Source organism: Aulostomus chinensis, chromosome 14, assembly GCF_037954235.1.
Source record: "Aulostomus chinensis isolate RoL2024-O1b breed Wild chromosome 14, RoL_Achi_v1.0, whole genome shotgun sequence".
NCBI classification, from domain to species: Eukaryota; Metazoa; Chordata; class Actinopteri; order Syngnathiformes; family Aulostomidae; genus Aulostomus; species Aulostomus chinensis.
In genome coordinates, this window is record NC_141333.1 from 6,322,676 (window position 1) to 6,335,318 (window position 12,643).

The window sequence follows — 12,643 nt, forward strand, 5'->3', positions numbered from 1 at the left end:
GAATCTTCAGGGATTCAGATAATCGTTAAAAAAAATAATTAGGCACAATCTCCAAACAGCAATGATGTTTATGTTGTCCTGCAGCACATTTAATACCAACTGCACTTGGGATTGTACTGTACTTCACACAACTATAAAATGTCTACTTCATGCCATCTCTAATGCCTTTTTAGTTAACTGTAATACAGCAACCTACCAATCTGTCCTGCAATGACTGGTGGCCGGACCACGAGCAACACCAATTTATCAAGTAGAAGGTGGAGAAATCGAACCACTGGCTCCAGCTGGGAAGAGTTCAGCGCCGCTATGCTGGACTTGAGCTCAGCCTCCAGGTTGTTCTCCATGATACGCATGTCTCCTATCCTGACTGGGAACATGTGCTCATCCAGGGCATGTACCAAGGCAAAGAACTTATCTAGGTACTGGTCCTGGAAAAAGAAAATGGGAGCCACAAGGTAGCAAAGGGCATAGAGAGATGTTAAAAGAAAACGACTGAAGAAAAGAAAGACAGATGGAGCTTAAACATGTACCATCGTTAAATCTGAGTTGGCTAACTGAATGGGAACAGCAAAGGGTATGTTACCTCAAGCATATAGTAGAATCCAACAAGTATAATCTGTGGCAGGCGCAGTGATTTATGAGCACAATAGTCGAACAGTCCTGCCCTCCATACCAGCCAATACAGGGATGAAGTTGACCTCAGTAAATTACCAGCTCAGGCAAGCATCACCCACCAATGAACCGGTGATGCAGAGAAATTACTTGTAAGTCTGAAAATGACTGTGTGGTTAATTCTTTTTACTTGAATTGAATTGGATAATTAAATGTCTTCCTTTGCCAAGCTGAAGTTTCCATTCATCAGCATTTTTCCTTTGCCTGAATATACATAACATCACTGGTAAAGGGGAATCAGAGTAAGGAGGGTGAGAAGTGATAAGAATTACAACACTATTAATAAAACTACAGAATTCAGTACTGTTACCTGTGTGTGGATAGTTGAAACAGCCACAACCTCTACATTGAATACTCCTCGATGGTTGTCCACCCACTTCATCCCCGGGAGAGGAACCTGGAGTCCAGTAAAACCCAAGTAAGTATGTGCTGGATTGGCAAAATCCATTTTATAAACTGCAGGAAATAAAGATTTTCTCCTCTGTGTGTGTGCCTCATTGATTGATATCATAAAATATGTAATAAAAAACAATTAAGGCAGATGCAAAGCCTCTCTATCATAAGAAAATAACAGACGTGAAGCAATGCTTTTGACTGGAATTATTAGATATTTGGAGTCCCTAATCTCATGTGCCAGAATGACATACTATTCCATGGGGTCTACTCTGACAAATACATGAGTAATACTCCACTCAAGGGCCTAATAAGGGCTGTCTGAAGCATATCTGTTACTTAATATGCATAAAATAATAGAGGAATTTGGACAGCTAGAAAGAAGAATATAAAACCAACCATTTTGATCACATCTGTACCTAATTCAAACATTCTTCTGTTAATTTTCCCCTGCTTTAAAAACACTTCTTATTCAGTGGCTTACATCTGGAGAGAGAACAGAGTAGGATTGTGGTGGTTTTTCCAGAGACACAGGGAGACAGAAATGTCCAGTCCGTAGACGCCCATTCTGCAACATGGGGATCCACTGGAGGGAAGGAGAAAATAACAAATTATGATTCTCTATTTAAATCATTTAGCGATAGACCTTCAAAAGATTGAAACGTATGCCTTCATGAAATTTTGTGGATGGCCCACGTAGATTTAACAATAACATAAATGTGCGTAATAAATGACAGTACATAAGCCTAGGTTTACATCTATACATTCCAATAGGGTCAGTGTACATGACTATTAATTATCACCATGGCAACAGTCTGTGTTACATACTGTGTATCCCACGGGGGTCTCCAGTGGTGTGTTTTGCTTCTGCTGGCAGCTGACATGGTAAAAGGTGAAGAGAATGTGGTGGTGGTCCGACAGGGAGGCAGGCAGCTTGATCTTGATCTCATCGTGAAAGTCAGGGGATCTGTGAACAGGAATAAGATATATTATTGTACTATCCAATGAAAGAGCTGTAAGCATCAACTGACAAAATCTCATTGAGCAATATCACATAATTGGCTGGCCAGATGCTGTAATATTGTGGCAAGATTATTTCTAATTCTGTAAGTAACAATGAGCAAAAAAAATGAAATTGCCATGTATGGGCATGTCTTGAGGCTGGAAGTGACTAAAACCGCTGACAATGTTCAAAAAGGGGCCATAATTCTCATGGGAACAAACATTTAGGGAAAAATCCATTAAGAGGAACAGCACCAGCAGCAACTTCAATCGCAGTGGAAAAGATATAATGGGCTGAGAACATAAGATCAAAGCCATTCAAGGGACTTGAAAGAATAATGTTTAATTCCCATGCCATTTGTCTCTCTTGAGTGGTAAACAGCAGCTGAAGTGTGACACGCCGTATCACAGGTGGTGGCCTGGTGGCCTGGGAGGCTGCAACACCTCTGAAATTTAAACAAGCTCTTCCTTTTCCTCCTCTTCAACCCACAAAACAATGTCATTGGAGCTTTGAAACGAAAACTTTACTGAAAATTGTCCAAATCAAGAACGGTCAACGGGTGCCGCCAGCTGTACAGTGTGAGCACTCCAGGTTGTTTCTTGATGATCGGGCTGTACAGTATGAGCTCATGAACCATGAAGTTTGGCTTTACATTGCAAATAACCTATTAGTACAATACCAGGTGGTATTTAACCACAATTTCTAGAATGCTACAGTCTATACCCAGCTTTAGTCTTAACACGTTTTGATTCAGGAATTACTGGTTTTGACTGAAATGTAAACAGTGAATTTACTAACCTATAAGTACCTTTTAAGCACCGTATTATGCGTTGACAGATTTATGTCCTGGGTTACTTAATGCCGGCTCAATTTTAGACTAAACTTTGCAAACCCTGGGCGAGAAATTACAAACTTCTGAAAACACCAAAGACAAAAGGGAAATTGAGGATCTTTCTTGCCGTTATGTAGTAATGATTTAAAGATTATAATCCTTTGTACAAAGAGTTATAATTTAAGAAGTGGAGTTTCACATGGATACACAAGTCAAAATTTACCGGTTTTTGAATAATCAAATTTGACTTACTTTCCCAGCCCAATCACATACATTCTCAAGTCACAATTTCTTGAAAATCATCTTGTTTTTTTGGTTGTCTTATTCACAGGTTTCCTATGGCACCTTAAAGATACTCAACATTCTTACCTGTTATGGTACACAACAGCAGTATAGGCTTCTTTTGAGAAATCTGAACAACTGGACTTCCCGAATATGACCTGGAGAACACAAAAAACATTGGCAACATTCACACAGTCCCAAAACATTATAGAATAAATTCTGATTTTTTACTATACATGTATTTACACAGAATATTTCTATATTTTCAGTTGTAGAACATGGTAACATGCAGAACATTGTTACAATTCAACTAGGCTGTCCAACACACACAAATATTAATTAATTCATGCAAAAACTGTGAACATAATTACACTTAGCCTCAAGGTAGGGCAGCTCAATCATTTTATCTCATATTTTATCATGGCATACCGGCATAGCATTATTTGGATCCTCTCCATTCATAAATTGCACTTTCACTGTAATGTTACGGGCAGAGCCCTGGCGGTTGGCGAAGTTGAGACTCTGAGGGTTCACATACAGCAGATTCCTGAAGAATAGACATGAGCACAGACAAGAAATCAAGGCCAATTATCAACGATGTCACACAAGTTACTGCACTGACACGATAAAGTACATAATTCTTGTGTTAACTGCTCTAACTTCTTGGAAAGTATCACTCATATTATTGTCCAAAGAATGCATTACACACATCTTTTTGGTTGAGCTTTCATACATGACAATTTTTCTGGTTTGTTTAAGATTTATTGCTGTTTCACCTATGTTGACGCTCATTATTATGGAGAAAATCGTGTATTTGGCATGTGGGCAGACAGGAGGACAATGGCCATTTGACTGTCTTGTTAAAGACAATTGCTATACTACAACCACATAAACTATTTTAACACTTTTTATAAGGTGCAGTACAAGCAATTATGACTTGGCAGGAACTGAGGAGCTTGCTGGCTGTTCCCACCTCTCAAAGACAAAAAGGGGGCTGGGCGTTTGTTGTTAGGGCTCCTCAGCCTAGATCTGCCTCAAGAACTCCGGCATACAGCACCAGTATGTCCTTTTACATCACCCTTGTAGATCTATTTTTATCAAAAGGCCTTTTTGTAATATCTTTGATGTTATTTATGGTTTTTAGGCATTAATTAATATAATAGTAATTATATTGTTTTTCCTCTTATTTTCTTAAGCCTATTTTTTTTAAGTACAGCTGTGTTTTCTTATGTAAATCTCTTTGTAACGATGCCATACAAACAAACTTAATTATCATTATAAGGAAGTGCCTATCACATGAGGATTTAAAATTGCATTGCCTCAGGATGATTTTTTCTCCTCAGCTAAACAAAAGAATTTGAAATAAACGAAATTTTTCCAAATAAATTCTAATACCGAAAGTAGAAGTAAAAAAAAAAAAAAAAAAAGGTTTATACACTACATGTTGGGAGGGTGGGAGAACAGGAAGTGCAAAGTAACCTGGGATCAGCTGACTAACCGCAGTGACGTAGTTGAGTCAGGGGGGATGGCTCCACAGAGACCACAGCTGGAAACACAACTTAGAAGCGTGAGAATGTTTCTGGACTGATCATTCAAATCTTATTCTATACAACTCTTCTTTCAGCCTCAATCTTTACTAGCCTAACAAGTTCAAAACGCAGCGCTACATGAATATAGATGCCAAAATGGCTTCACTGTGCTATTGCTAAAAAAAAAGCAATAAAAACAGTAACTTTAGACTGTGAAAATCTGAGAGCAACAAACTAATCTCTCACAGTGTACCTCCACCAACGCATACACTTCTAAACAAGCTTTGATGCAGGCAGAAGGAATGAATCGCTCGTTTGTTTATTGTTGGGTCCCAATAACAATGAATGAAACATTTAACAAATTGCAGGCTGCTCATGCACACATATGTGACTGTGACCCCTTGTGATCAAAAGGGGCCAGTTATGTATCCAACCCAAACATGGAACAAAGGACTGACTCACAGCACATTATCAGAGCAGTCAGCTCACATAGGGATCAGTGCAGGAAGTCATTAGTCAAATGGTAAAAATGGACCCTTTAAATTTTGATTTAAAATAAAATGTATGAGGTAAACTCTCCCCCAAAACAAACACCACTCTATTCAAACTGACTGGTAAGGTTGTTCGGTGCCATATTTGTAATTTCTTAAGTGAAAATTCCACTGCACTTGGATACAACTGGGCAGTGAATGCCAGCTCCACAGTCAAAGTTGCCAGCATGCTCAGTTGGGTTCAAGCCCTTTACCCTCTCGCTTGGAACCCACAGCACAAACCACAGCACTGGAATGAACCATACTGAATATCATTACCAGCTTTATGCTGCTCAGGCAAATTCCAGGCACATTCTCTCATTCCAAATGTTTATTTTCTATATGACTCTTTCTTTCTGCTCTGTTTGCATGAAAAATTATTTGTACTTCATTACTGAGAGCTGAGGTAATCCATCCTTATAACCGCAAGTAGTGGCAAGAGCGCTTAATTGTGTGCTGAGGTGCTCTGCTTTCTATTTTCATTCAACGCTATTTAGAGGTAATGTATGGGAAAGCTTTAATGATATATGTGACAATATGGACTGTAATTATGTAATGTAATGGATGTAGAAAGTTTTCCCATGTGTACAATAGTTTGCAGAGCAGCACAAACCACAATGTTAGCCTTCCTCTTGTCTAGTTGCAATAAGAGGCAGACAGACACAATAGATAGTTTACGAGCATTGACACAGCGCATTGATTTGCTCAGCCCTCTCGGTGCCAGTGAGCTCGAATGTTGTCATCTTCCAGTATATAGGCAATATACTAGTCTGACTGATGAAGCAGCAACAATCATCTTTGGCTTACAATTAACAGTTTGATCAAATAATAACAAGTATAAATATTCAAGCTCTAAATTCAAATTCTTTTAATTTAAATTAATAACATTATCAGGACGGCTTACACGGCAGAACATGACGAGCTTATATGCTTTTTACTTCAGAGATAAGAAACTGTGGTTTGCCAACTGTACAATTATTTATATTTTAATCTAATCCTACACCAAGTCATTTCACTGATTAGTTCCTCCTCGCTCTCTGGCTGAAGGTGTGCATATTTCAACCACTCTGCAAGTCTGCATGACACAACTCGCTAAGAATTCCCCACAAGGATTGCTTTTTACGATCAATCGAATGTGCAGGAAGGATCCTTTAAAAGGTGCCATCTGATCACTTAACCACACATGAGAAACATGGGGAAAAAATGACAAGGCAGAGCAATAAAACCAAGCTGATGAGCACACACTGTCCAAACTCTAAAACATCATTCAAGAGCTCAACCCTGGCAGAGTTGACAAGCCCACTCCCCGCCTCAACCCAAGACAGGAGGGAGAGGCAGAGAGCCTGGTGCTGGGCTGACTCAGCAGGATGCTAAATTAAATCAGAGCATTAATTACACACGGTATTATCAATCAGAGCCAAGTATGTGGAGGGTCATAAAGTTTGAGATGGATCGGACTGACGATCCATCAAACACCAGAGATGACCATTGTTGGCTTTCTGCTGATCAGCTAAAGCCCTGCACCTCATGGAGAACGGTGGTGTGGTATGGAGAGGGGATTGGGGTTAAATGGGTGGGGGTGGGGGGGTATATGTCATTTGCTCACTGCTGTGATTTGTTTGTTTAGGAGAGGGAGGGCTCCAGGGGGGATTTGGGAGGAGGTGGGGTACGGAGCTGAAACATAGTAGGGTTTAATGATCAGCTAACCCCCCTCCTCCACTGAGAGGGCAGTATATAACACAGGGCACGGTGCTGCTCTCACATCACTTTAACAACCAGAACGTTTCGGAGGAAGGCAGAAAGATAGAGCATGAAAAGAGTGTTATGAGGAAAAACTACAGGAAAGCAAGAACTGTGAAATAGTGTGTTCGAAATCTATAATCCAGGACTGGACAAGAAAATCATGATGAAGCTGTTTTTTTTGCTACTTTTGCTGGCCAGTTTCACAGCCGCTGTCCCTCTGGACAACTCAGGTAGAGACGAAAACCCTACCCTGCCTTCCCAGGTCTTCACCACAGCGCTGAGCCCAACTGAGGCAAAGTCTCGCTTTGCCATGCTAGATGATGTTCGCCTACTTGCAAATGGCCTTCTTCAGCTAGGCCAGAGTTTACGGGACTTTGTCCACAAGACCAAGGCCCAAATCAATGACATCTTCCAAAAGCTGAACATATTCGATCACTCTTTTTATCAGCTCTCATTGGTCACATCAGAAATCAAGGAGGAGGAGGAGGAGCTGAAGAAGACAACCAATTTCTTAAAAGCCAACAACGAGGAGATAAAGAACTTGTCGCTGGAAATCAACTCTAAAATCAACAGCATCGTGCAGGAGCGTATACAGCTGCAGAGCAAAGTGGGGAGCCTTGAAGAGAGGCTCAAGGGACTGTCACAGAGTATTGTCCCAGCTGATCAACTCAGTGAAATCACAGCACTCAAGGTAAGCAGTTACACTCCTCAGAATGTCTCATTGAAAACTTCTGACAGTGGATGATATACCTATGAGTCAAAGAAGTGAATAAAATAGTGCATTAATATATTCTTTCAAAACCTGACAACAGGAATGCTTTTATTTACTAAGTCTCTTTGAGTAGTGATAAATGAATGAACTTCCCAACTGGCAGTTACCAGGATCTTCTCTTTGTATCACAAATAAAGTCCCCAAACTTGAGAGATAAAACAGTATAATGGACAAATTAGGTGATAAATTGTACTAAAACTTGGCATTTTCAGGAGGTGATCGAAGCTCAGGAGAAAACAATCACAAATCTGCTGAAAGCTGTGCAGGAGCAGCATGAGCAGCTTGACCACCAGAAAATCAAGATTAAAAACATGGAGGAAAAGGTAGACAACTATCCAAATATCTATGTGGGGAAATTGCTGTGTCTGGATCACTAATTATGAAAATTCTTCCTCGGTTCAGTTCATATGTATCATATTATTTTGTATTGCAGCTCAGCTATGACAATTTTCAAGATACTGTTGTTAAGCCAACGGATTCAGACATGGCCGCTACAGATATGTTTGAATATCTGACAGGAAACACAACTGGCCTGGACAAAAATGGTAACGACAAAAATTACAGACTCACCAATTTAGAATCAAATGCACAGCTGAGGAGAATTACATGAATGGAATGAGTGCATTGATTTCTATGTTCTGATGTTTCAGACCTCCCTGCTGATTGCAGTGAATTATCTGACAGAGACGACAGAAGCAGTGGAATCTACGTTATTCAGCCAAAAGATTCTGAGCCCTTCAATGTTTATTGTGAAATCGGTCCAGGTGGGTTAGCTGTCTAGACTTTATGTAAGAGCATCAAAATGTTTTTAGCATTCACAGGCATTACCACTGACAAAAAGAGGTATTAGCACATTACTCATCCTCTGATCAATGACAGAGAGAGAGAGAGAGAGAGACAAAAACAAAAGGTCATCAATCTGGATTGCCACAGGGACATCGATGATAAGGACATTTCCTGTCCCTTATGTAAACTTGTGTGTGACTTGTAAAATAGTTTCTTTACTTGAAATATTTCATACATATTCCATAGATGGGGGTTCAACTGTTATCCAACGCAGGGTTGATGGTTCTGTGGATTTTGACCAGCCATGGGAAAAGTATGTGAAGGGCTTTGGAGACATGGAAAGTAAGTACTTTGCCTTTGAGGCTGAGTAAGTCTTTTTTTTCCCCTTCTATATTAAAAAAAAAAAAAGAAAGACAATAATATGTAAATGGAATTATCAAAAAGAAAAAAATAAACACTGCTTACTTAGCAATGTTTACTTTGCAGCAGATTTGAAGACATTATAAACATTGGGTACTCATCACATTTTGGCTGCATTTCCATCCAGCAATCACTAGGCTTTGACAGCTGTTCATAGGTTCAGTCAGGCCACATTCCAAAGTAACAGCTCCTGCTGTAATGAATTCTCTGAGGTAATGTTCTTTCACTACAACCTCCCTAATGATTATACCTTACAATGTACTGCAGCATGTTACCACAGGCCAAGGAAAATAAGTCTACAGCCCCAGGAAGATTAGCTGCTATGATTCCTGCTGTGGACCAGGAAGATTAGCTGCTACCATTGGGGCAGCTAATGGGGATCTGTAATACACAAATAGTAAACTCATCAACAACCATGTGCTAATATGGCTGGCTAAAATTATATCAAACTGATGGGCACTCATAAGAATGAGTGATAAATCAACTTAGTTGAACAGAACAGAGTGAGACGGAGAGAGAGAGAGGGTGAGAATACTTAAGACTGATGTGTTCTGCAGAGGACTTCTGGTTGGGACTGAAGAAGATCCACAGCCTTACACAACAGGGAGTTTACATCTTACGAATTGATCTGGAGGACTGGAAGGAGGAAAAGCACTGGGCTGAGTACCACTTTTCCCTGGAGGGCCTATCCACACACTACACCCTTCATTTGAGCCACTTCTCTGGTGACCTGGCTGATGCCATAGCCAACAGCACCAGTATGAGCTTCTCCACGAAAGACAGAAATAACAACAACCAACGAGTCTCCGGCTGTACTCGCAATTACACAGGTAAATAGTGAGACACAAGAGCCTCATAGTGACCTGCAACCTTCCCCAACAATAATCCATCAAATGAACCGAGTTGAATATCACGTTCTGCTTTCAAACAATTGTGTTACTGAAGTGAAACTTGTGTCTCCTTTTTCATGCTTTGGCAGGTGGTTGGTGGTTCAATGCCTGCGGAGAGACCAACCTTAATGGAAAGTACTTGTGGTTAAGGGCAAAGGGACGCTCTGTGAGAAGGAAGGGCCTTCACTGGAAGCCTGGCAAAGGGCCAGCCTATTCCCTCAAGACGACCAAGCTCACCATTCGACCAGCCCCTACTAGGAAGGACTTCAACTGAACCTCAAACTTTGCGCTCTGTTAACACCACTGGCATTTTTCACTAACACGAATATCTAAGTGCTCAGACAAAGTCACACAGACAGGAAACATGCGTAATATATCTTATAGTATTTCTATAACAACACATTCTTGTTATATTAAGCTGATTGCTTCCTAACAACATTTTGTCAGAGGCTGGTGCTGACCGACCACTAGATAACAGGCCAAAAAATGTCAGAAGTTAGAAAATGCTGAACTGTTGAAATGATGCAACAATGCTTTGCAGGTCAACGACCTATTTTGTCTGCTCCAGCGAGGACAGTAGAATGGTCATTACACAACATTTGCGATCACTTGCAAAACGGACGGATTGAGCCACACAGAAAAAAATGGTTTGGTGCGGGCTGCAAAATGTAACAGTAAGAGTACAAGAAAAAAAACAAGAGGGGCGATTAAAAAAGCTATTCCAAAAATGACATTGCTCACCTTTTAAGCAAAAACCCCCCAATTGTGACAGCTTGTATATTGATTCTATTTAAAAGTGGGTTTTTTGGGGGGTTTTTTGTACTAAAGTTTAGCATGTCCCCAGGAGATTTAGCCACAAATACTAACTGGATGTGACATAAAGCATGCAAACTATATAAAATGAGGGTTCAACTCTCCAACTTCTCCAGTCCTTGGTCTGGTGATTTTTCTTCTAATTTCAAGGCATGTGATTCTGTTTTTACTCTGGCCCCCAAACTGCTGGCCAATTCAATACAGAGGATAAGAGCGACAAAGCTTTACAGCACACTGAAAGAGTTTTTTTCCATTTCTTTGTTCAATGTTTTTTTTATTTTTAACTCTGTTAAGTATTTAAATCATGATCCTGCTATTATATGTAAGAAAAATTTAATTTCCATGTATCTTATGTTATTGGGTCATATTGACTCTTGTTCTTGATTATGAAATACATAACTGTACTCTGCATGTGTTTCAGATCATCACGTCACCCTAACTAATAACTCGTATTTATTAGGGATGTAATAAAATATGATCCGACCAGATGACACTCGAGTGTGATATTTATGTTTGGAAAAAAGGGGAAAATAGCAATGCTCAACCTCTTTGAGCGGGTTTAGTTCCCCTTAGCAATCCTAATATCTATACATTTATAATGAGGAAAGCAAAAGAGTGGCATTGCACAAGAAAAACACGACATGGACTTAGATTTATGCAGCTTGCTAACTTCAGGTCTGTATTTGTAAAGCTGACAGAAAAGGCAATCTAATGTTTATCAAGCTGTATCACTGACCTTGTGTATTTGACTAGCTTAAAGACAAGTTGATAAGAAAATCAAACAGATCCCGATAGACTGGTGAAAGACGCCACTGATCCCAGACAACTTCGGATCAGTTAAAAATAAAGGCTGAAATGACTTAATTTTCTTCCTTTTTAAAAAAGGCCAATAAGTCTCTGTGGTGGATCAGTTATGTCTGATGTTTTAGTTAATCTACAATGGGAAGGCTATCTCCGGACAAACAACGTCTGTGACAGTGGAACAGCAGTGGCAGTCTGGTCATGAGAACATCTCTTCAAACGACCTTGGCAGAACCAGCAGCTAGGCAAACATATAAACTGACATGCATGAGATAAACACAAACCACAAGTTCAATTATCAGTCTAAAAAGCTTGACATGAACGTGCGTGAACTCATTTAAACAGGTCGAGGAATTGTTTAGTCATTGAGGTTTTCTCCCTTCGCTGTTATTTGCTCGTATTTTCTGTCACACTGACAATTAAAAGTCCTATCTTCAATTGTTAATCGGTATGTAAGCCAACCCGCCTCAAATTGCTGACCAACATAACATGGCAATATTGGAATAAATTCAAAATGAAGCAGCTAAATATTTGCTCTTAACATGAAAGTCTTCATACCAGTTTGTAACATTGACAACTGATTCATGGATAAAGTTTTAATTAAAAAAAAAACCTAAATAAATGTAGTGTTCAAATTTGTCCTCAGGCCCAAAGTGACCAAAATGTGGTGTTTTATTATTTGTCGTCATTTTATTTATTTCAGATTGGACAGAAATAACAGATAAGATATGGATCAAAGTATGCTTTACCTGTACGTGGTGTTTGGCACATAGACATCTCTGGCAGGGAACTCCAGGATCTCCCTGGTGGGGCGAACTCTGCTGTCTGGGTAAGGTTTAACCTGTAGAAGGTCAGGTGTCAGGCAATAGTGGGGATTCTCTGGAGCTGGAGAAATGTCCAACTTCAACTGGGCTGTTGAGACAGTGACAGGAGACAGTAAAAGTAAGCGAAAAATAATTTCAATGAGTATCAAAGAACTACAACCACGATTAAGAGCTACTGAGAGGGAGGGCTGCCAGAGGTGAGGCTCTGGGGTCCAATCTGGCCTGCCAGATGTAAAATAACAATAATCATAACAGCCCTACTAATACAAAAATTTTAAAAAGCATTTAAAAAATATATTCTAAGCATCATTGTTTCTTTCTTTTTTGAAAGGTAAAAATGCGTAGATCCCTAA

General features: G+C 39.8%; 2 protein-coding genes across 22 annotated transcripts in view; one reads left to right on the forward strand and one right to left on the reverse strand.

Moving 5' to 3' along the window:
- The window catches only part of dock7 (dedicator of cytokinesis 7), a 45,754-nt gene that overhangs the window by 23,117 nt on the left and 9,994 nt on the right, over window positions 1-12,643 (reverse strand). For all 21 annotated transcript variants that reach the window (XM_086223854.1, XM_086223850.1, XM_086223848.1 and 18 more), the window contains exons 14-20: window positions 12,216-12,378; window positions 3,612-3,729; window positions 3,270-3,340; window positions 1,894-2,032; window positions 1,550-1,651; window positions 983-1,069; window positions 197-428 (exon numbers count right to left, since the gene is read on the reverse strand). In XM_086223854.1, coding sequence (XP_086079980.1) covers window positions 197-428; window positions 983-1,069; window positions 1,550-1,651; window positions 1,894-2,032; window positions 3,270-3,340; window positions 3,612-3,729; window positions 12,216-12,378 — 912 coding nt within the window. The remainder of the gene's footprint in view (window positions 1-196; window positions 429-982; window positions 1,070-1,549; window positions 1,652-1,893; window positions 2,033-3,269; window positions 3,341-3,611; window positions 3,730-12,215; window positions 12,379-12,643) is intronic.
- angptl3 (angiopoietin-like 3) lies at window positions 7,019-11,153 on the forward strand. The gene is made up of 7 exons (XM_086223884.1): window positions 7,019-7,675; window positions 7,969-8,079; window positions 8,190-8,301; window positions 8,407-8,520; window positions 8,789-8,884; window positions 9,520-9,792; window positions 9,942-11,153. Exons 1-7 carry the CDS (start codon window positions 7,145-7,147, stop codon window positions 10,124-10,126), a joined length of 1,422 nt encoding a protein of 473 aa, XP_086080010.1. The 5' UTR covers window positions 7,019-7,144; the 3' UTR covers window positions 10,127-11,153.